At 44.1% G+C, this 25,006-nt stretch overlaps 2 protein-coding genes across 5 annotated transcripts in view; both read left to right on the top strand.

The window, feature by feature from the left end:
* ABHD12 (abhydrolase domain containing 12, lysophospholipase) overlaps window positions 1-25,006 on the top strand; it is a 96,288-nt gene that overhangs the window by 13,232 nt on the left and 58,050 nt on the right. The window lies entirely within an intron of this gene.
* LOC129394926 (peptidyl-prolyl cis-trans isomerase A-like) lies at window positions 1,528-24,820 on the top strand. Its single transcript, XM_063600941.1, has one exon. The coding sequence runs from the start codon at window positions 8,892-8,894 to the stop codon at window positions 9,417-9,419; it is 528 nt and encodes a 175-aa protein (XP_063457011.1). The 5' UTR covers window positions 1,528-8,891; the 3' UTR covers window positions 9,420-24,820.

Raw genomic sequence — 25,006 nt, 5'->3', positions numbered from 1 at the left:
GAGTGGATGAATCCATTCATAGATTAATGGTTTATTGAGGGTTTGGGTTAGTTATCATGAGAGTTATCACTGTTGTAAAAGGCAGTGTGGCCATCTCCTCTGATCCCCATTACCATGTGATGCCCTGAGCCACCTTGGGACTCTTCAGAGTCCCCACCAGCAAGAAGGTCCTCACCAGATATGGCCCCTTGACCCTGGACTTCCCAGCCTCCAGAATGCTAAGAAATAAATTTCCTTCTTTATAAATTACTGACCTCAGTTATTTAGTTATAGAAACAAAAAACGGACTAAGAATAGGGTCTCTTAGCCTCTTGCTTGACAGGATGTAGTGCAAAATGCATTGCTGGCCAATAGAGCCATCTAAAGACATGAGAAAAATTCTCAGTTTGGGGACACAGGACACCTTGACAAGGCACATCATGGCATAACCTACAAGAAGGCAAGCAAAAAAGACTGCCATTCTAGGACATTCAATATCTGGCTTAGGGTTCCAGAAGGAAGGGACTGTTAGGCCAGTACAGGCCAGCTGGGAGGCTGCCAGTGCAGCCCCAGGGCCTCAGGAAAAAGCTGAAGGAGATTCTGCAGGGCCCAGGGAAGCATCTCCAGGTATGAGGTCGCCTGGGAGATGTCATAGCTGTGGTGAAGGGCGGCCTCTGAGGGGCCCTCTCTCTCTCACTCTGTTCCTCTCTCAAACAGTTTGATTTTTTTTTCTGATTCCAAAGTAATAAAGAGTTCTTAATAAAAATTTAAAACAGAGAAAGTGAAACTCCCTCTGGATAATTGCTGTGAGCAGTGTGGCCTGTGTTGAGAGTATTGCTCCTGTGTTCTTCCATCCATTTAGCAAGTATGTCTTTTTCGTTGACCTAGCCTTCACTGAAGGCTAGAGTGGATAAAATGCTGCACAAGAGTGGGACAAATCCCAGTCCTTGTGGGACTTCTGTTCTCATGAAGGAGAAACACAGCAAAAAAGATAGCACATAAGTATACAGTAAAATTTCAAAGGGTGATAAAGTGCTATAAAGAAAAATAAAGCAAGGTAAGGTTATGTGGCTGTGTGTAAAGCACCTGAAAACATGCCGTACCACAGTGGTAAAATATTTTTGTTTCTGCCAGGAAAATAAGGCCTTCTCACAGTAGGATACCCAGTTGTTCAGTTCTGCCGACTGAATCCTCATGATTTTTTGTTTTCTTCTTTGGGAACAAAGAGACATTTATGGACTGCTCTTGTGTGTTTTATTAAGGCCTTAAAGTTTTCAATTCAGTAGAGTGAAAATTGCTCTCAACACTGACTGCTTTTGAATATGATTATGGAGATTGTTGTTAAGATTTCCGCCTAAAAGCTAAGAAGAATTTAATCTGTTAGTCTTGGGGAATGAGATTTGGCGTTACTCTCTTGTTCCTTCTAAGAGAATACCATGGAATTAAATGATAAAACACTTTTCCTCAACAATTTTGATGGTTACATTAATGAAGGAGTTGATGAAAACTAATTGTAGACATTATTATTATTATTATTATTATTATTATTATTATTATTATTTGAGACAGAGTCTCACTCTGTCGCCCAGGCTGGAGTGCAGTGGTGCGATCTGGGCTCACTACAAGCTCCGCCTCCCAGCTCATGCCATTCTCCTGCCTCAGCCTCCCGAGTGGCTGGGACTACAGGCGCCCACCACCACGCCCAGCTAATATTTTTGTATTTTTAGTAGAGACGGGGTTTCACCATGTTAGCCAGGATGGTCTCGATCTCCTGACCTCGTGATCCACCTGCCTTGGCCTCCCAAAGTGCTGGGATTACAGGCGTGAGCCACTGCACCCAGCTAATTATAGACATATTTTAAAAGAAACATAGAACTTCCACTACTGACCAAGGTGGCTGAATTTACCTGGAAATAACCCAAATAGCAGCCACAACAAAAACGACAACATACACGAAACAATTTTTAAAACACTGGGCACCAAGCAACAAAGGACAGTAAACTCGGAGAAGTGACAGACAAAGGAAGTGAGCCCTACAGTACCCTAGCTGATCTCCTTGAGAGAGCTTCCACGCCATGGCACAGGGAGGGGAGCCACGTGGACTCCCAGGGTTGTGGGTGTGGAGCTGAGAATCTGGAGAGACCAATGTGGCTAGAGTTTATAGGACAGAGTACCAGAGAGGAGAGAGCAACACAGAGAGAGACCCTGGGGTCTGCAGAGGGTCCACTTGATCAGCACATGTGTGTGAGGAAACTCTCTGTGGCTGGGGAAAGAACTGTCTGAAAAGATCAGAAGATACAGTCCCTGCTACTTAGAGCAAGATTATAATTTACTGGTAGAACATTCAGGAACAGCATGCTTCAGTAGTGGGAAATTCCAGGTGTATGGGTTTGTGAGGGCTACCATAACAAAGTAACACAGACCAGGTGACTTAAATGGCAGAAGTTTATTTTCTCTTGATTCCAGAGGCCAGAAGTCCAAGATGGAGGTGTCAGCAGGGCTGGTTTCTCATGAGGCCCCTCTGCTTTGCCTGTAGATGACCACCTTCTCCGTGTGTCTTCATATGGTCTAACCTCTGTGTGTGGCTCTTTCTGCATTTCTTCTTACAAAGCTGAGTCATAGTGGATTAGGGTCCACCCTGATGACCTCATTTTAGCATAATTACCTCCTTAAGACCCTCTCTCTAAATACAGTCATATTCTGAAGTGCTAGGGGTTAAGACTTCAACATACGAATTTTGAGGGGACATTATTCAGCCCATAGCACAGGCATGCAGAGTGGGAGGAAACTATGATGTGTATATAATGAAGAGAATAATCAATGAAAACCGACTGAGTACTGACACGCACGTTAGTGTTGAAGAGAAGCACATTAAAACACTGTAGGCTGGGCGTGGTGGCTCACACCTGTAATCCCAGCACTTTGGGAGGCCGAGGGAGGAGGATCACCTGAGGTAAGGAGTTTGAGACCAGCCTGACCAACATGGAGAAACCCTGTGTCCTGTCTCTACTAAAATTACAAAATTAGCCGGGTGTGGTGGCACATGCCTGTAATCCCAGCTACTCGGGAGGCTGAGGCAGGAGAATCACTTGAACCTGGGAGGCGGAGGTTGCAGTGAGCTGAGATCGTGCCACTGCACTCCAGCCTGGGCAACAAGAGCGAAATTCCATCTCAAAAACAAACAAACTTACTGTAATTGTATTCCATATGTTCTAGAAGTTAAGTGGAGAGTCATGGAAAATCTGAAAATTACCCAAATTGAATTTCTGAAGATGAAAACCACAATGTGTGAGGTAAAGTTTACACTGAAGGGAATTACATTGAAGGGCAGATTAAACACTGCTAAAGAAAGAGCTCAACTATTCAACATGAAACCTGGGGAAAAGAAAACCAAACAGATTTTCAAAAGCATCATTACTAGGCCAGGTGTGGTGGCACACACCTGTACTCCGACCATGTGTGTAATCCCAGCACACCTGTAATCCTAGCACTTTGGGAGGATAAAGAAGGAGGATCACTTGAGCCCAGGAATCTGAGACCAGCCTGGGCAACAAAGGGAGACCTCATCAAAAAAGAAAAAAATTAAACAATTAGCCAGGCGTGGTGTGCACGCCTTTGATTCCAACTAATTGGGAGGCTAAGATGGGAGGATTGCTTGAGCCTGGGAGGTCAAGACTGCATGAGCCATGATCAAGCCACTACACTCTGGTCTGGGCAACAGAGTGAGACCCTGTCAATAAATAAATAAATAAATGCATCACTATGCTATGGGACAACTTCAGGTAGCCTATTATACTGATAATTAAAGTCCTCAAAGAAGAGGAGAAAGGAGAGAAAAAATATTTGAAGAAATAGTGGCCAGAAACTTTACAAGCTTGGTGAAAACTGTAAACCCACTGCTAAGAAGCTTAATTAATCTCCTGCATAAGAAACATGAAGCACTATACCAAGGCACTTCGTAATCAAATTGCTCAAAATCAGTGATAAAGAAAAAAAAAACCTTCAAACCAACCAGAGGAAAAAAGACATACTGTGCACACAGGAACAAAGATATGGGCAAAGAAGGTTTCTTAAAAGAAAAGCAAGTAAGAATTCAGTGAAGCAACATCTTTATTTTTTTAATTTTTTTTTGAGATGGTTTCTCAGTCTGTATCCCAGGCTGGAGCACAGTGGCACAATCTCTGCTCACTGCAACCTTCATCTTCCGGATTCAAGCAATTCTCCTGCCTCAGCCCCCCAAGTAGCCAGGATTACAGGCAGGTGCCCGCCACCACACCCGGCTGATTTTTGTATTTTTAGTAGATACAGAGTTTTACCATGTTGGCCAGGCCGGTCTTGAACTCCTGACCTCAGGTGATCCACCCGCTCCGGCTTCCCAAAATGCTGGGATTACAGGTTTGAGTCACTGCGCCTGGCCTTGAAGCAACATCTTTGATGCTGTCATGCCATGTAGTAATGTCACTCAATATAGTAATGTCACTCAATAACAGGTACACCTTCTGAGCAACTCGTTGTTAGGCAAGTGCATTGTCACGCGAAGATCAGAGTGTATTTACACAAAGATAGGTGGTACGGCCTATTACACGCCTGGGCTATGTGGTAAGGCCTATTGCTCCTAGGCTGCAAACCTGCACAGCATGATACTGTACTGAGTCCTGTAGGCAGTTGTGACACAATGTTAAGTATTTATGTATCTACACATAGAAAAGGTACAGTGAAAATACAATATAAAAGATAAAAAACAGTACAGTATAGGGCACTTACCATGATTGGAGCTTGCAGGACTGGAGGTTGCTCTGGGTGAGTCAGTTAGTGAGTGGTGAGTGAATGTGAAGGCTTAGGACATGAATATACATTTTTATACAACTTGCAGTGGTTTGTTTATACCACATCACCACAAATGTAAGTAATGCTTTTCACTGTGACGCTACAGCCGTGACATTAGGCAATAGGAATTTTTTAGTTCTATTATAATCATATGGGACAACCATTGTATAAGTGGTCCACTGTTGGCTGAAATGCTATTATGCAGTTTGCATGACTGTACTGAAAGAAAAAGCTATCCGTCCAAAATTCTTGACCAGGTGAAAATACCTTTTTATGTTGTCATTCCTCCCACCCCAAATATCTTCAAAGGCAAAATAGTGAAGTTTTCAGATATAAAAAAGCCGAAAGAGGGCCAGGTGTGGTGGCTCATGCCTGTAATCCAAACACTTTGGGAGGCCAAGATGGAAGGATCACTTGAGCCCAGGAGTTCCAGTCCAGCCTGGGAAACATAGCCAAACTGGCTATGTTTTATAGACTCCATCTTTACGAAAAGTCAAAGATTAGCTGAGCATGGTGGTGTGCACCTGTGGTCCTAGCTACTTGGGAGGCAGGAGGATCACTTAAGGCCAGGAGGTGGAGACTGCACTTAAGCGCAGGTGACAGAGTAAGATCTTGTTTCTTAAAAAAAAAAAAAAGAAGAGGCTGAGATAATTCATCATCAGCAGACCCATGCTTTAAGAAATGTTAACACCCAGGTGTGGTGGCTCATACCTATAATCCCAGCACTTTGGGAGACCAAGATGGTGGGATCGCTTGAACCCAGGAATTTGGGGCTTCAGTGAGCTATGAGCGTGCCACTGCACTCCAGCCTGGGTGACAGAGCAAGATCCCCTCTCTAAAAAAACAACAAGTGAAATTACAAAGTAGCTCACATGGAATGAAAAGGAAGACACACGTATGCCCCGAAAGCATGCTTGAGGAAAGTGAAAATATAGCACTGAATGCCTATAGTAAAAAAGAAAGATCTTCAATTGATGACTTTAGCTTTCACATTAAAAATCTAGGCGACCAGGCACTGTGGCTTATGCCTGCAAGCCCAGCAGTTTGGGAGACTGGGGCAGGCAGGTCACTTGAGTCCAAGGAGTTCGAGACCAGCTTGGGATCCACAGTATTTTGGACTACTTTTTTACTGTGAGGAAGGGAAATGAGAAAATAAATGTAGAGAACTGGCATGAAGCTAACTTTGTATAATGATTGAACCCTGAGACAGTGGCCTTTCTATCAAGTTTCTGAGATCCTTACTTGGCAAAATAAAAACCCGGCAATATTAGGTCAGTCCCCATTTTATAGAACATTTTATTAGTTCATGAAACATAAAAATCTAGGAACCAGTTCTTTGGGGAGTGTCAGGAAGCAGGGAGGGTTATGTTGGGAGGAATCACTTCTGAAGAGAGATGAATAGGGTTGAAGATGAAGCAGTCAAGATGGTTACTAAGCGTTTTATAACCAGGTGTTTTGGTTTTTAAAAAATCAGGCATTTCTGTGCATTAGAGCCTGCTGCTGCCTCCAGGTTGTAAACAGTGTTCTAAGGGCCAGCCACAGTGAAATCCAGCGCAGGGCTACCATCCTGATAGAGCGGCTTGGTACCAGTGTCCCACACCCCAATGTACGCATTGCCCATGGGGACGAGAGGGGACATAGACACTCCTTGGGGGCCTTTTGTGTAGGAACCGTGACCACCAGTCCAGTGTCTCAGTCTGTGGTCTCTCCTTTAAAGTAGGAATCTTCCTAATTAGCTGATCACTCTCGTTCTTCCTGGACTCCCCAGTGTCTTTCAGAAATAGCTTCTGGTAAGTTGGTGCTTGCTCATGATGGGAGGGAAGGAAGAGGAAGTAGAACAGTAAAGGCAGAACAATTAAAAATAAATGGTGAAGGGCCTGGTGTGTGGCTCACACCTGTAATCCCAGTACTTTGGGAGGCTGAGGAAGGAGGATTGCTTGAGCTCAGGAGTTTGAGACCAGCCTAGGAAACATGGTGAAACCTGTCTCTACCAAAAAAAAAAAAAAAAAAAAAAGTCAATAAACAAAGGCACAAGAAGAATTAATAAAAATAACATTGATTGAGAACTGTGTACCAGATACCATTTCCTTAAGTGCTTTAGGTGTGTGAATTCATGGAATGCTCACAGCTGCCTCATGAGATTGGTGGGTCACCCTTTTCACGGATGAGGAAGCCAAGGCATGGATGGTTAAGTAGCTTGCCCAGGGTCGCACACCCATCCAAGTGGCAGACCTGCCATCTCCACTACTCATGCTCTAATCGCTGTGCTCTCCTGCCCCTGCTTAGGGCTGTCTCTCTTATACATCCTGACTATTACAAGGGGAAATTATTATGGGTTGAAAATATTGAGCCAGTGTCACTTGAGAGAAATAGTTTATTCATCAGCATATTGCTTTCCTTCTCTGACAGCATTGGTGACTCTGCGGCTGTGCTTGAGGGGTGGGCTTCTGAGGGCACAGAAGTCTTTTCTTGGAGTTGGTGGCCTCTGAGTCTTCCACAGAGCCTTGTCTTGGAGTTGGTGACCTTCTCTGTGGCCCCCTTGTTGTCTTGGCACCTTCAACCTCCAGTGCTTTGGTTGTGACTGGGAAGCTCTGGGTGCCAGCTGAGGGTGTAGGGAAGCAAGACCTCCAGGGAGACCTGTGTACCCCAGTAATCACTGGGATGCATGAGAGATCTGATGCATCACTGTGACTCAAGGGGACCCCCCACAGTCAGCGCCCCAAGGCATTGAAAGCTTTGAAGGATGAGTGTGTTCGGGTCCACTGTAATCAATTTAAGTAGGAATTCCCGCAGTGGTTATGTGCATTTCTTTAAGAAAATAACCTGAAAGCCCAGTCTTTCCAGATAGGAAAAAACAAAGGGCAAGGACCCACTTATATCTAAAAATGTCCTTTGTTAACAAAAAATCTACAAAGGGCTTTTTTTTTTTTTTTTTTTTTTTTTTTTTTTTTTATAACAGAGACAGAGAAACAGGGTCTTGCTGTGCTGCCCACACTGGTCTCATTCTCCTGGCCTTACGCAATCCTCTCGCCTCAGCCCCCACAGAGTGCTGCATTACAGCAGAGTGCTGGCATTACAGGGGTGAGCCACTATGCCTGGCCAGAGCTCCTTTAAAGAGCAAGTTTTTCCAGTGTGAAGTTATAAAATAGCTTACTTAATGTGTTGTGCATGCATGTGTAGCTATTTAAACCTGTGGACACAGCATCAGTGCTCACTGGCACTCCTGGTTTGGGATCTTACCCTCTTGAACTGAGACGCGGTCTCACAATCTGAATGGAAGTGACGTGTCACTTCGGTAGGCAGAAGTGGTTAAGAGCAGGTACGTGATCCTTCGTGCCCTCTGCCCCTGCTGCAGCAAACCCTAAAGCCTTGTGTGGAGGTGGCAGTGTCGCAAAGTGATGGAGTTTCTGCAAGACAGGTTCCTGAGTAATGTGTTTAGTAGAACTCCAGCTGACCTGTGCTGGACCCATAGCTAGAGGAAGAAATAAGCTGTGGTTCTTTAGGCCTCTTAGATTTGGTAGCTGTTGCTGCATTTTAACTTTATCTAGAATATATAGAGAAATTTTAAAACTCCACAACAAAACACCAATTCAAAAATGGGCCTAGAACTCGAAGAGACATTTCTCTAAAGACGGATAGATGACTTATAAGCACATGAATAGATGCCCAACATTACTAATCCATTAGGGAAATATGGAAATCAAAACCACAATGAGATACCACCTCACACCAATTAGGATGGCTAATTTTTTTTTTTTACTTTTGAAATGTGGTCCTTCTCTGTCACCCAGGCTGGACTACAGTGGTGCAATCATGGCTTACTGCAGCCTTGATCTCCCTGGCTCAAGCGGTCTTCCCACTTCAGCCTCCCGAGTAGCCGGGACTATAGGTGCATGCCACTACACCTGGCTAGGTTTTTAATTTTTGATAGAAAGAGGGTCTAAATATGTTGCCCAAGCTGGTCCCAAACTCATGAATTAAGCAATCCTGCCTCAGCCTCCCAAAGCACTGGAATTACAGGCATGAGCCACTGCGCCTGTCTGAGGATGGCTAATAATTTTTTTAAAAGAAAGTAGGCTTTGCAGATGCCACCGCCGCTGGGAGCCCTGTACTATCAGCCATGGTCAACCCCACTGTTCTTCAACATTGCTGACGAAGGCAAGCCCTTGGGCCGCGTCTCCTTCAACCTGTTTGCAGACAAGATTCCAAAGACAGCAGAAAACTTTCATGCTCTGAGCACTGGCGAGAAAGGATTTGGTTTTAAGGGTTTCTGCTTTCACAGAATTATTCCAGGGTTTATGTATCAGGGTGGTGACTTCACACGCCATAATGGCACTGGTGGCAAGTCCATTTACAGGGAAAAATTTGGTGATGAAAACTTCATCTTAAAGCATACAGGTCCTGGCATCTTGTCCATGGCAAATGCTGGACCCAACACAAGCGGTTCCCAGTTTTTCATCTGCACTGCCAAGACTGAGTGGTTGGATGGCAAGCATGTGGTCTGTGGCAAGGCGAAAGAAGGCAAGAATATTGTGGAGGCCATGGAGCGCTGTGGTTCCAGGAATGGCAAGACCAGCAAGAAGATCACCATTGCTGACTGTGAACAACTCTAATAAGTTTGACTTGTGTTTTATCTTAACCACCAGACCATTCCTTCTGTAGCTCAGGAGAGCACCACTCCACCCCATTTGCTCTCAGTATCCTAGAATCTTTGTGCTCTTGCTGCAGTTCCCTTTGGGTTCCATGTTTTCCTTGTTCCCTTCCGTGCCTAGCTGGATTGCAGTGTTAAGTTTATGAATAAAAACTAAATAACAAAAAATAGTAAATGTTGGCAATGATATGAGAAATTGGAACCCTTCCACACTGTTAGTGGGAATAAAAATGGTACAGAAACTGTGGAAAACAATATGGCTGTCTCTTTAAAAATTGAACATAGAATTACCGTATAATGCAGCAGCTGCACTTCTGGGTATCTACCAAAAATAATTGAAAACAGGGTCTCTAAGAGCCATTTATTTGTACACCCATGTTCATAGCAGCACTATTCACAATAGCTAAAACATGGAAGCAAGCCAGATGTCCACCCATGGATGAATGGATAAGCAAAATGTGGTATATCTGAACAATGGAAAGAATTTCTGAAATATGCTACAACATGAATGAACCTTGAAGACATTATGCTAAATGAAGTAAGCCAGTCACAAAAAGACAAGTACTGTATGATTCCACTTCCGTGAGGCACTAGAGTCGTCAAGGTACTAGTAGCAGAAAGTGGAAGGGTGGTTGCCATGGGCTGGGGGATGGAGAATGGGAGTTACTGTTTAATGGGTACAGAGTTTCAGCTTTACAGATGGAAAGAGTTACAGAGATGGATGGTAGTGGTGATTACACAACAGTATGAACATATGAACATGTTACCACTGAACTGTACACGTGAAAATGGTTATGATGGTAAATTTTGTTATGTGTAAAAAAATTGGAAAAATGTGTAAAATTTTTTAAATTGCTGAAGTATATGTGGCAAATTCTCTGCCCCCCATTTCCCCTTTCTTAATATGAATGGTCCCTCCTCCCACAAAACTGTAAGCCCTTTCTGCTCCCTCCATGTCACCGTATGAACACTCATTCTTTGTTTTTTAATGACTACATGTCATCTCAGTATATGGACACACTATCCCCTATTAAAGAGATGTAAAATTAGTGTGCTGTAATCTGTAGCTTTCTTGTATACAAACAACAGTAGTTGGTTGTAAGATATAAAGGAAGAGAAGACAAATTCAAAAAACCTTCCTCAGATTATTCATCTAACAGAATCCCAAATTTTAAAATGCCCATCTGTTTCTCTCTTGTTCAATACAAGCTGATTCTGAAGTTCAGATGAAAAAATATACAGAGATCTCGTACTCGTACCAAGGGTATATTAAAAAAAGAAAAAAAATGACCTACAGAAGTGCCATGAGCCTCTGGAAAAAGAAGAGAGGTGTGTGGGGTCTGGTCCATGCTACAGTGCTCAGCTCAGGAATAACAGGCCAGTGTGACAGGACAGAGATTCCCAAATAGACCCAAATACACTTGTGAATTTAGTTTGAGGTGAAGTTGGAATAATAGTTGAGTGGAGTCAAGGTTGATTTTGATTGTTAATAAAGGTTTTTGGGACAATTGAGTAGCCATTTGAAATAAAATAAATCTGGATCCATATCTTACTCTGTAAACAAGAAACCAAGAAGTACTAGAAGAAAACAGGAGTGAAATTCTAAAGTCTTGAAATGGAGGAGGGCTTTCTAACTATAACTCAAGAGTCCAAATTCTATTAAGATGGCTGAAAAGAAAACTGGGTGCAGTGGTTCATGCCTGTAATCCCAGCACTTTGGGAGGCTGAGGCAGGCAGATAACTGAGGTCGGGAGTTCGAGACCAGCCTGACCAACATGGAGAAACCCCATCTCTACTAAAAATACAAAACTAGCCAGGCGTGTTGGCACATGCCTGTAATCCTAGCTACTAGGGATGCTGAGACAGGAGAATCGCTTGAACCTGGGAGGTGGAGGTTGCGGTAAGCCGAGATCACACCATTGCACTCCAGCCTGGGCAACAAGAGTGAAACTCCTTCTTAAAAAAAAAAAAAAAAGAAAAGACTTAGAATAAATTTGACTTTGTAATATGAAAAAAATCTGCATGACTTAAATAATGACAAAATACAAATATTTGCAACTCATAGGTAAAGAGGTGTAATAATAAAGAACTTCTAGGGATTGAAAAGAAAAAAGTTCAAGGCCCAATGAAAAATATGCGAAAGATAGCATAATTCATTGAAAAGGAAATATAACCCTTCAATATGTGAAAGAATTAACAATATTTATTTAATTTTTAAGGGTCTTACTATGTCAGCCAGGCTGGAGTGCAGTGGTGCGATCTCAGCTCACTACAGCCTTGACCTCCCGGGCTCAAGCAGTCCTCCCACCTCAGCCTCCTGAGTAGCTGGGAGTATAGGCACACACCACCATGCTTAGCTAATGTTTAAATTTTTTGTAGAAACCTATGTTGTCCAGGCTGGTCTTGAACTCCTGGCCTCAAGCAATCCTCCCACCTCAGCCTCTTAAAGTGCTGGGATTATAGGTGTGAGGCCCTGCACCTGGTGAACACTTTATTAATTAATGAAAGTCAAAACTACACCAAGATGCCATTTCTCACCTATCAGATTGGAGAAAATGCATCTTTGACAACCACTTTGTTAGTGAGGGCTGAGGGAAGCAAGGATTTGGGAGGATAATCTTTTAATAATATAAATGCATTTACTCTTTGATCCAGTAATTTCCGTTCTAAGAGTGTCCTATCTGTACATATAAAATTAGGTATGTACAGAGTGATTCATTGTAGCACTGATTGCTGGAAACCACCTGATTGTCCAGCAATGGGAAACTGGCTTAATAACCTATGTTATGCCAACCCAGTTAGGAGCTGTAAAATAGGTAAGCATTGATGTGGAGAAATTTCTTGGATATCTTGTTGATAGAAAAAAAAATCAAGGTGTAAAACAGTTTACAATACTACCTTTTTATGAGAAAAAGGAATGAGAACATGTACCTGTATTTGTGTAAGGAAACACTGGAAGGATAAATAAGTAGCAAATAAAAATGCTTATCTGTGGGCATGATGGGGACAGGATACATGGTGACAAGTTGGCAGTGAGACTTTGTTTTAGTTTTTGAACTGTGTAAACATACGACCTTTTTCAAAAAAGCTATTGTTAAGCTAGAAACAAAAATGACCATGTAGAGTATTAATCTTTAAGAATTAGTTAGGATAACACTTGGTGCTGTACCAGCAGCCAGCCACATGAGGCCTTACTCACGTTGCATAGGTGAGAACTACTTACCTGGCTACACCTGCCTCCATGTTGAGCTGGAAATGTAGCCCCCAGCTAGGCAGCCATTCCCATGCCCAACTCTACACTCCATAGGGAAGGGACAGTACAAGGTTTTGGTGGTCTCCTAGCCATCTCCGCCTCAGGACTTGGGCCCCCGATCTGTATGGTCACCTCTTCAGAGGGCCAGAGAGCAGCTCCCATTGGCGGTGTGAGAGTGTTTGCCCAGAGTTACTCTTTTGATACTGTCAGTATTCTTATATTCTTATTCTTTGCCAATAATTTAGGTGAAAATGGAACCTCATGGTTTAATTTGCATTTCTATGTGTCATCTTAATTTAGTGACGTATGTTTTGGGAACAGGAAATATAACAAAATAGCTCTGTAGGCCGTTAGGTATGGTTTAGATATGGTTTGTTTGGCCCTGCCAAGTCTCATGTTGAAATTTGATCCTCATGTTGAAGGTGGGGCCTGGCAGGAGGTAGGAGGTGTCTGGGTCACCCTGGGGGAAGATTCCTTATGAATGGCTGGGTCCACTCTTATGGGAATGAATGAGTTCTGACTCTGAGTTCCTGTAAAAGGAGGCTGGCACCTTCCCTCCCCTCTGCTCTGTGATCTCTGCCCACCACATCCCCTTGCTTTCCACCCTGAGTGGAAGCAACCTGAAGCCATCACCAGATGTGGATGTGGGCACCATGCTTCTTGTCTAGCCTGCAGAACTGTGAGCCAAATAAACCTCTTTTCTTTATAAATTACCTAGCCTCAGGTATTCCTAATATAGCAACACAAAAAATGGACTAAGGCACCTTTGTCATCTGAAGATAAATTTCTAGAATATTGCCTTATCATGAGTTTTTGTTTTGTTTGAATAAAAAGTGAAGGCGAATGATTTTGAGAGCTAGTTTAGGAGAGTCTTAGTATGGCCTTGACCCGGAAGGCTGAAAGGCAGGGTCCTGGGGCCTGTGACCTGTCCTGATGTTCAGGCCTGTGGGATACAGTAGTGGGGAGGAGGTTTTCCTGCTCCATTCTCAGCACAAGGAGCCTTAGGGCTTAGAGGTTTTCAACTGGATGAAAATGCAGATGCTTGTGTTTGTTTATTCTAAAGCTTTTTTTTGCACCTTCATTTCTAATTCTTCATTGATAAGTTGCCCACATACTGCATTTAAAATTAATTTCTTTTTTTTTTTTTTTTTTTTTGTGAGATAGAGTTTCTCCCTTATTGCCCAGGCTGGAGTGCAATGGCACAATCTCAACTCACTGCAACCTCCGCCTCCTGGGTTCAAGCGATTCTGCTGCCTCAGCCTCCCAAGTATCTGAGATTACGGGCATGTGCCACCATGCCCAGCTAATTTTGTATTTTAGTGGAGATGGGGTTTCACCATGTTGGTCAGGCTGGTCTCAAACTCCTGACCTCAGGTAATCCACCTGCCTTGGCCTCCCAAAACGCTGAGATTACAGGAATGAGCCACCGTGCCTGCCCCCTTAAAATTAAATATTGATTAAAGGCATCCATCTCATCAACCAACATTATAATGAAAAGTAAATGTCAGCCAGGCGCGGTGACTCACGCCTGCTCTCCCAGCACTTTGGGAGGCCGAGGCGAGTGGATCACGAGGTCAGGAGATGCACACCATCCTGGCCAACATGGTGAAACCCTGTCTCTACTAAAAATACAAAAATTAGCTGGGCGTGGGTGCGTGTACCTGTAGTACCAGCTACTCGGGAGGCTGAGGCAGGAGAATCATTTGAACCTGGGAGGCGGAGGTTGTGGTGAGCCAAGATTGCACCACTGCACTCCAGCCTGGCAACAGAGCGAGACTGTCTCAAAAAAAAAAAAAAGTAAAATGTCAATCATTTTATTTACTGCTGGCACCTGGTGAACACTTGATAAATATTTGTTAAATGAATGGAAATTCAAATAAATAATACTTTTTATTTGTTCTCACCTCTACTATAAAATACTCTGAATGTTCTAGACATTATTGGAAGATGAGAAATAGATAACCCTTATAAAAAGGAGGAGTCAAAATTGCCATTGATTGCAGTGACTTTCTACTTGAAAAACTCCAAAAAAAAATCAAGCAAAAGGTGGGGCACAGTGGTTCACGCCTGTAATCCCAGCACTTTGGGAGGCCGAGGTGGGCAGATCACCTGAGGTTGGGACTTCGAGAGTAGCCTGACCAACATGGAGAAACCTGTCTCTAGTAAAAATACAAAATTAGCCGGGGGTGGTGGTGCACGCCTGCAATCCCATCTACTCGGGAGTCTGAGGCAGGAGAATTGCTTGAACCCGGGAGTTGGAAGTTGTGGTGAGCCAAGATCGCGCCATTGCACTCTAGCCTGGGCAACAAGAGCGAAACTCCGTCTCAAAAAACAACGACAAAAAAAAAACAAGTAAAAATTCTCAAAACTCATGGAGTCCCCTCCCCTGTCCTTCCCTCCCCTCCCCTCCCCTGTCCTCCCCTCCCCTGTCCTCCCCTCCCCTCCCCTGTCCTCCCCTCCCCTTCTGTCTCTTTTTGAGACAGAGTCTCGCTCTGTGACCTAGGCTGGAGTGCAGTGGCACGATCTCAGCTCACTGCAACCTCCATTTCCGGGGTTCAAGCAATTCTCTGCCTCAGCCTCCCGAGTAGATAGGATTATAGGCACCCGCCACCACGCCCGGCTGATTTTTTTATTTTTAGTAGACACGGGGTTTCACCATCTTGGCCAGACTGGTTTTGAACTCCTGACCTCGTTATCCACCCAGCTGGGCCTCCCAAAGTGCTGGGATTGTAAGCCACTGTGCCCAGCCTTTTCTCTTCTTTCTTTTTTGACGGAGTCTTGCTCTGTTGCCCAGGCTGGAGTGCAATGGCACAATGTCGGCTCGCCACAACCTCCGCCTGCTGGGTTCAAGTGCTTCTCCTGCCTTAGCCTCCTGAGTAGCTGGAATTACAGGCATGTGCCACCACGCCCGGCTAATTTTTTCTGTGTATTTTTAGTAGAGACGGGTTTTCACCATGTTGGCCAGGCTAGTCTCAAAATCCTGACCTCATGTGATCCACCCGCCTCGATCTCCAAACATGCTGGGATTACAGGCATGAGCCACCATGCCCGGGTGTAAGATTTTCTTTTCTTTTTTTGTGTGTGTGTGTTTTGAGACGGAGTGTCGCTCTGTCCCCCATGCTGGAGTGCAGTGGCGCGATCTTGGCTCACTGCAAGCTCCGCCTCCTGGGTTCACGCCCTTCTCCTGCCTCAACCTCCCGAGTAGCTGGGACTACAGGCGCCCGCCACCACGCCCAGCTATTTTTTTGTATTTTTAGTAGAGACGAGGTTTCACCGTGTTAGCCAGAATGGTCTCGATCTCTTGACCTCGTGATCCACCCATCTCGGCCTCCCAAAGTGCTAGGATTACAGGCGTGAGCCACCACGCCCGGTCCCGGGTGTAAGATTTTCAAATGCAAAATAAATATACCAACTGATAGCTTTCTTATATACCAGTAACCAGCTGGCTGGAAAGATGGAACAGGATAAACTTTTATTTCACAGTAGCAATAGCAACAACAAAATACACATCTAAGAATTACATAAGAAATACATAGAATGTTACCTAGGCGAGGTGGCGCATGCCTGTAATTCCAGTGAGCTGAGATTGCACCACTGCACTCCAGCCTGGGTGAGCGAGTAAGACTCTGTCTCAAAAAAAACCAAAAAACACACATAGACTTGTTTATCAAGAAAATCATTAAACTTTACTGAGAGACATAATATTTAAGTGGAAAGATACAGTTTGTTTTTAGATGAGAACATACAATATTGAAAAGATATTGTTCCTTTTTCAAATAGATTTCATGCAGTTGTGGCTGGGATTGGTCAGACTCAGCTTCCTATCTAGGGAAGTCAGAGTGCAGGGGCCTGAGTGAGTCTGGCAACATGGGGATTCTGTGGTTGCAGACGGCAAGCTTCAGTGTGGACCAGGGACTGGAGGTTCAGCAGACGCATAGCGTGGGATTGCAGGGGCGGTGGGCCCTGTATCTTTTGTTGCTAAGCTCACCTTGGCCTGCGTCCAGCTTCCAGCTCTCTGAGAGCTGCGGAAGATGGCTGGGGGTTCTCCACACTGTTTTCTAAACTTTAACATACCTCTGCTTTTAGTGTATCTGGCCTTCGTAGTCCAAACCTTCTATGGTTTACCCTCTGCAGAGAATAAATCTTCAGTCTCTTGATGAATTGGGGCAGTGGCCCCACTCTGTTCAGTGAGGTAGAAGCCCAGAGGGGTTTTTCCAGTTGTCCCCCTGATCCTGGCCTCCACCTGATCCTCCCGCCACGGGTACCTGGTGCTGTTGGTTCATGTGCCTTGTCTTCCCCTGTGCTGGTTTTGGACTTTTCTGGATCTGTCACCTTAATTCCTGTCCTTCTGTTTTCCAGCTTCTAACGTGGTATTGGTGTCTCTCCTCTCATTCTGACCACTATGGTTTTATATCCTTTTAAAATTTTACTGTTATTTTAGTGGCATTTTAAGAGGAAATAGTTAAATCTACCATCTTTAGCCTCAAACATAAAACTGTAACATGTGTGGCCGGGGCGTGATGGCTCACACCTGTAATCCCAGCACTTTAGGAGGCCAAGGCGGGTAGATCACGGGGTCAGGAGTTCAAGACCAGCCTGGCCAATATGGTGAAACCCTGTCTCTACTAAAAATACAAAAATTAGTCGGGCATGCTGGTGCATGCCTGTAATCCCAGCTACTTGGGAGGCTGAGGCAGGAGAATTGCCTGAACCTGGGAGGCGGAAGTTGCAGTGAGCCGAGATTGCGCCACTGCACTCCAGGCTGGGTGACAGAGTGAGACTCCATCTCAAAAAAAAAAAAAAAAAAAAAAAGTAACGTGTTCAAGGTGGCAATTTAAACACAGTGAAGAATTGCTTGGGTAACTATTTAGAGATACAGAAATTTAGAACCCTACGTCCCACTATATACCAAAATAAATTCCAGAGAGACTGAATGTAAAGTGTAAAGCCCTAAAATAAAAAGAATATTTACCCACTCTTAAGGACAGAGGAGAACATCAAGAAACCATAAAGAAAAAGATGAATAGAGTAGAAATACATAAAAATTTAAAGTGCTCCTTAATTTAAAAAATCCTAAATAAAAGAGACAAATGATAGAGGGAAATATTTTTAACGTACACTTCTATAGTGTCAGACAAAGATTTAGCATCCTTAATATAAAAAGTTCTTGGCCAGGCACAGTGGCTCACGCCTATAATCCTAGCACTTTTTGGAGGCTGAGGTGGGAGGATCACTTGAGGCCAGGAGTTCAAGACCAGTCTGGCCAACATGGTGAAACCCTGTTTCTACTAAAAATAAAAAAACTCAGCAGGCATGGTGGTACATGCTTGTAGTCCCAGCTACTTGGGAGGCTGTGGCATGAGAATTGCTTGAACCTGGGAGATGGAGGTTGCAGGGAGCCGAGATCGCACCACTGCACTCCAGTCTGGGCGACAGAGCAAAATTCTTTCCCTGCTTACCCCCACCTAGACAAAGTTATTATACATCAGTAATGAGAAGATAATATGAGATATTTTGTCATTAACCACAGTGATTAGAGCAGCATGTTATTCTGATTTTTTTAAATGTATAGAAGAAACAGTGAAATAGAAATGTTATATGCAATTTTTTTTTTTTTTTTTTTTTTTTTTTTTTTACAAAGGAGGCATCATTAATGCAGGCTAGGGTAATTATATACTTGTTTGGGAGAAAATAGTTTTGTCATCTCATATATGCTAAAATAATTCCAGATTAATTTAACAGTAACTATTGTTAACATTTTGGTTATAACTTTTCACACTGTTCATACACCTATATTTTTGCATTTTCACATATGATTTTATAAGCTGTAAAACCACTATATTCTGGATTTTCATCCAGGTCTTCACACAGAGATGGCCTTGCTTTGAATGACTACATAGCACCTGCTTATCCCATGGATGCCAGCCTCCCTTGGCACTGGTGTGGCACAGTGCTGTCTGACCCTGAAAGGTGTTCTGGGGGGTGGCCGATATGGACAAGGGGTCCAAGTTCACGTGTGCCCGGAGTGCCACCCTATGCACTCTGCACAGGTCTGCATAGGTCTCCTGCCACCTCCTAGCCTGAGGCCTGCAGATGTGGAGTTTGTACCTTTGTTGCCTCTTGTGGGTACTTGCTGTGTTTTGACACATACTGAAGAGGGTGTGCAGGTGATGGTGCTAGTTTGCTTGTACAGAAGCAAAGAAAGAGGGATAAAATGCAGACCAGTGAGGAAACAGGCAGTAATGTTAGGAGGCCTTCACAAACTTCACTGTTGCCCATGAGGATAGACCAACAGTTGGTGGAATGGTAGCTGGAAGAAACTCCTGCCTGCAGCATATCATGACTTCAGGGAAATTTTAGAAGAATAGTCACTGACTTTGCCAGTAAAGATCCTATATGATGTGCACCCAGCATCCTTGTGCTAAATGGGCTCATCGTTTATTTAATTAGCTTCCTATTGATGGACAACTGGCTTCTTCCTAGTTCTTCTTGCTATTATTAGCAACTTTCATATGTCTAACTTTTGTTCCTTTGTTAGTGTCCAATTATTTAGCGTAATTTGAGATTTGATGGGTCAAAGAGTATGAATATTTAAAATTTTGAAACTGTTGCCAAGGTGATTTCCAACATGATTAGGAAATTTTGCCTTCCTACCAAGAGAGCCTCAGTGCCCATTTCCCCCACCCCTGCTGTCATTAGATGGTATTATTATTATTACTGTTTTTGAGACAGGGTCTCCCTCTGTCACCCAGGCTGGACTGCAGTGGCATGGTCTTGGCTCATTATAGTCTCGACCTCCCAGGCTCAAACAATCCTCCCACCTCAGCTTCCTGAGTAACTGGAACTACAAGCACGTGTCATGACACCCAGCTAATTTTTGTATTTTTTGTAGAGGCAGGGTTTTGCCATGTTGTCCAGGCTGGTCTCGAACTCTTGGGCTCCAGTGATCCTCCTGCCTTATCCTTCCAAAGTGCTGGGATTACAGGTGTGAGCCACTGCACCTGGCCATTAGGTGATATTATTATGAATGTCTGTCAGTTGATGGGTGAGATTGAAATTTGTGTGATGTTTGCCTTTTATATATATGTTGCATAATATTTATATCACTTGAATCTTAAATTTTTTATAAATTCTTACTTTCCCTTGAACATATTTTGAATGGTCCAAGTTGTGTTTAAGAAACTCATCTTATCCTACAGAACTAATTTTTCTACCTAATGAGAAAGTGGTTCACGATAGAAACTGCAGACCTCATTCATTAGCTTCATCCCACCAATACTTCTTGAGCATCCAAATTCTGGGCACTGGTGATAGAGTATCGACAACAAGAGCTACGCTACTTATTCGTGGGGAGAGATTCTGTCCATCATGTTAGAGATAAATGTTTTGTTGCAGACAGAAGGGAAAGGAGTGAGTCTGACACAACATGGTGAGAGAGCCTGATTAGGCTGGATGGCCAGGGGACTTTCGAGAATAGCAGTGAAGCATATGTTTGGAGGAGGCAGAAGATTTGGGGCCCCTGCGAGAGACTGAAAGGCGCTGGAGAGTCAGGGGTTGGGTGAGCAAGTGCTAGAGAGGGGACAGCAGCATGGGGCACAGGGTCCTGGACCAGTTTTAGAGGCCCTTGGCAGGATTAAGGGGGCATTGACCCCAGACATAGTCTCTGGGGTCTGGGAAGGAAATATCAGGCCTTCTAGTTATATTTCCCCAACCTCTGAGGAGACCTATTTAGTTCAGTTTACTTTGTTCATTTGTAGAGAGCAGAGTCTTGTTATATTGCCCAGGCTGGCCTTGAGCTCCTGTCCCAGGTAGTTCTCCTACTTTGGCCTCCCAACGTGCTGGGATTACGGGTGCGTGCACTGTGCGGCCTCATTGTGCTGCTCACTGCCCAGTCCTCATTCGAGATGCCTGCCTCGCTAAGCATTTCCCTTCCTGCCTCATTCATATGCACAGCAGCCCATTAGGGCAGATTCCGTCACAGTCAGAGGCTCTGGAGACCCCTCTCCTACCACTCTGCCACCTGCCACTCTGCCACAGTGCTGCTGGTGCTCCGCAGGGCTTTTAAAGTCCTCAGACTGAGGGCCCAGCGCTCTCTTCCTCCCCCGTCAAAGGAACTAGGGCAGGTTGTTCAAACAGTTACCCTGGACAGTAGGAGGAAAAGGAAATCACCGTCAAACTGGCAGAGGGAACGCTGGCACCTCTGCCACACTCCCTGCCCAGCTGCTGTTCAGCAAGGCCCTGAAGGCCCACAACTCCCAGTCCTGCAATCTAAGGGATGTCCACAGAGGGACCTGCACCCCGCAAGGAAAGTGTGCAAGAGCAGCGCCTGGGAAAGCCATCTGCCACCTCTGAAAGCAGACAGGTGGCCATCCGCCTGACTGAGCTGATAGAAAAGCCTCTTGCAGGCACTGAGTGTTTATTGATATGTGGCAACCTAAGGAGCCCTGTGCCCCCGTGGGAAGCAAAACCTCTGCAGTCTCAGGTGCAAGAGTGGAGACCTAGAGGAGCTGCCATAAATGCCTGACCCTGGATGTGTTTTTTCCCTTGCAGTTTTACAGATGCTGTTTGATGGGAAGGCTTTACATAGTACACTCAGGGTATGCCCTTCTTCATCACCACCAAGCGCAGAAACTGCATCAATAGAAACAGGCTTCATCAACACAGATGATCTTGTGGGCTCCCCTGGTTGTTAGAATGGCTTTTGTTCTCTCAGGAAAGGACTCTGTGTCTGTCCATCAGTACCTCCTATTATTGGCCCAGTTTCACAGCTCAAAGCATGCAAAAGGAAGTCAGCCTCCTGAAATATAAATGACAACTTTTATTTGGTGGCATGCAGTGAAACTTTTTTTTCTTAAAAAATACCCTTTATGGGCTGGGCGCAGTGGCTCACGCCTGTAATCCCAGCACTTTGGGAGGCCGAGGCCGGTGGATCACGAGATCAGGAGATCGAGACCATCCTGGCCAACATGGTGAAACCCCGTCTCTACTAAAAATACAAAAATTACCTGGGCATGGTGGTGGGTGCCTGTAATCCCAGCTACTCGGGAGGCTGAGGCAGGAGAATGGCTTGAACCCGGGAGGCGGAGGTTGCAGTGAGCTGGGATCGTGCCACTGCACTCCAGCCTGGTGACAGAGCAAGACTGTCTCAAAAAAAAAAAAAACACACACACACACACACAAAACCGTTTATACTTTGTCAAATGCAGTATGGGAAATTAAAGTACAAAACAACAAAAAAACCCTTTAAATTTGCCCAAAGAAAATGTTTTACTCTTTTAGCAGGAAATGGTAAAAACAAAAAGGGGGAAGTGGCAACAGAAAGCTTTCTAGATTGAGTTCAGGGACACAGCATTTCTTCTTAAGCATGATGAGCTCAGCGTCATTTTTTTCTATATTGCCCTTAAAACTGGGGACAGGGTCTGTTTTTTAAAATCTTTGTTTTCTGCATATTTCTCTTTGATAGGCAGCAGCAGGGAATGGAAGTGCTCTTCTTGTAGTCTTGAGGGGCTGCATTAAGTGTCATCCAGCCTGCAGGTCGTCAGGATGGAAAACATTAGTTGTGTACGTGCATGATGTGGCACCAGTGAATCCAGTGGTGCCCAGAACACCCCACTGTAGCTTAGCAGGAATGTGCTGCATTATTTGAGAGTGGGGGCCCTCTGGAGTGATTGTACCTTTACTTTTCCCGTTTCCTGATCCAAATACAAAATCATTGACAGCTCAGACCTCTTAGGAAATAATGTCTTTGTTCTTCAAAGTAGTCTAATTATGCTTGAGTATCTGTTCAGAAAGTACAGAAAGAGAAGAAAGAGATAGGAAAGAGAAAGCAAAGTCAGGTAAAAGAAGGGATAGATATGATTGGGGTAGGTTTCTAATTCTGAACTGCTGGAGGGAGGCCAAACACTGTCATTCTAAGAAAATACGACAGTCAAAAGCTGAGGAAACCAGACAAGTTAATTTTTTTTTTCTAAAATAGTAATTATTTTTTTCTAATTATAACAATTCTATCTTAGATAGGATTTTATTGCACTTAATAGTTTGGCTTGTCAGATTTCTTTTGGTGTCACTGTCTTTCACCGTCCATTTGGGATCCTGTGGTTGTGTAAATGGGGAACCAAAAGGATCCTCATCATGGCCATCAGGAAAGATGGGCTGTGTCCAGTTCCAATGGACAGTGCATCTTGTACACAAGCCTCGGCTTTTCATCTGTAACACGTGGCTTATGTGCAGCCTTTTAGACTATGAGGCATGAATAGCAAACAGTGGCAATCGATGCTGAAAAACCAGAATGTTTAAAAACTGGGCCATAAAAACGTAGAACGTATTCTGTCACCAGAGCTGGGGTCAGTGGGGTGACCCCCTCCCTGCCTCCCTGCCCCCCAATTCTCCCCAGACCTTCCTGCCTGCCTGTTTCCTGCCTCCAGGACAGTGTGCACCCTGTGTCCATCTTCTGCCGCTACACCTGTGAACTGGCACCACAGGTGGGAACAGCCCTTCAGGCCAGATTCTGGTTTTTGGTTTTTGCTTTACTGCCAAATATGATCTAGTGCTACATTCAACTTAGTTGATTTATTGAGGCTATAAATTCCTACCCATTTGTTTATTCACTTAGGAATTTGCTTTAGGTCTTGAAATAAGAACCTCCCTGTCCTTAAAGATTAAAGGCTTTATTTGGCTGCTCCAGGATGGCTTCCTTTGTCTCCAAATTCCCATTCCCCTTGGGTTTATACAAAGACCACTGCGAAGGAGAGTCCAGCATCCTCAGTATCCTGACCAGCCTGTTCCAAATGTCAGCAGCAGGGGAGACCTTGAGACACTGAAGTGCAGGTGGTGGCACATTAGTGATCACGCAGCAGTCATTCTTTGATGAGCAGAAACCATGGCCTGACGTTGAGTTTGGTTCTGCAGAGGACAGAAGGAAAGGCCAGGAAGGTGAAGTGAGCAGTGTGTCCTAAGGTGTGCAGACAGCCGTTGGCCCAGGCAGGCTATGGTCTCTAGGCCCAAGACAAATTTTAATTTCTCTATGCCTCGGGTGCTTGCTTATTTCCTGGACCTTGGAAGGATCACAGCAACTCTCCCGTAAGAGCCAAGGGTCTGCCTGCCGGGGGTAGAAGCTAACATTCAGTCCTGCTCTAAAGTGGACCCAGCAGCAGCCCAGCCTGTACAGAATATGGCTGGGTCAGGCTTAGGTTCAGCTGTGTTTTTCCCTTTGGGGCCTTTATCTGTGTGCCCTCCTGAGTGCTGCATAAATAACCATATTCCCAAACACATGTTTTGAGAGCATTGTCTTTTGGAAGAGTCAGAAGGTAATGCTGCATATTCTGCTTAAATATTTACATATTCTGCTTATAAATTTGCTTATTCTTTAAATTTTTTCTTTGAGTTATTTACTTTCATTTACAGATACTTGTTCACACTTTGGGAATTAACTTTAAAGGTATATTAAACATGGCATGTTTGCCAGGAAAAAAAAAACAGAAACAAACAAACAAAAAACCTACGGCTTGCCCTCAGCTCTAGAATTTGGAAAAAGCATTATATGAGATTTCTGATTTATTTTGTCTGTTATTTTGGTATTACTTAGAGATTCAATTTTTAAACTAGCTAATTTTCATTTACAGATTCTTTGTATGTGTCCTTCATAATTAGATGACAGAACTGTGGTGGCGATAGAGCTGCTAATTTAAAATCACCAATTTTGGAGGCTCTGTTTGTTTGTTTATTTATAAAAATAGAGACAGAGTCTCACTCTGTTGCCCAGGCTTGAGTGCAGTGACGTGATCATAGCTCACTACAGACTCAGCCTTCAGAGTAGCTGGGACTATGGGTGCACACCACCACATCTCGTTAATTTTTTTTTTTTTAAATTAAGAGACCTGGTCTCACTGTGTTGCCCAGGCTGGTCCTGAACTCCTGTCCTCAAGCTATTCTCTTGCTTTGGCCTCCCAAAGTGCTGGAATTATAGGCATCAGCTACCATGCCTGGCCTGTATGTATTTTAATTAGAATTCATTTTAATTTTGAGAAATCTTTTTGATAGATATGTACAATAAATAGATACGCTTTTCAAGAACACTGTCCTGAGCTTGAGAGATACAGATAGTCACTTCATTAGCAGTCCCTTCATTTAGCATATCACTTTAATAAACAAATGTGGTTGTACCAGGCATGGTGACTCATGCCTGTAATCCCAGCACTTTGGGAGGCCGAGGTGGGTAGATCACCTGAGGTCAGGAGTTCGAGACCAGCCCGGCCAACATGGTGAAACCCTGTCTCTACTAAAAAATACAAAAATTA

This window comes from Pan paniscus, chromosome 21 (genome assembly GCF_029289425.2).
Source record: "Pan paniscus chromosome 21, NHGRI_mPanPan1-v2.0_pri, whole genome shotgun sequence".
Lineage (NCBI taxonomy): Eukaryota > Metazoa > Chordata > Mammalia > Primates > Hominidae > Pan > Pan paniscus.
This window is presented reverse-complemented; position numbering and strand designations above follow the sequence as displayed.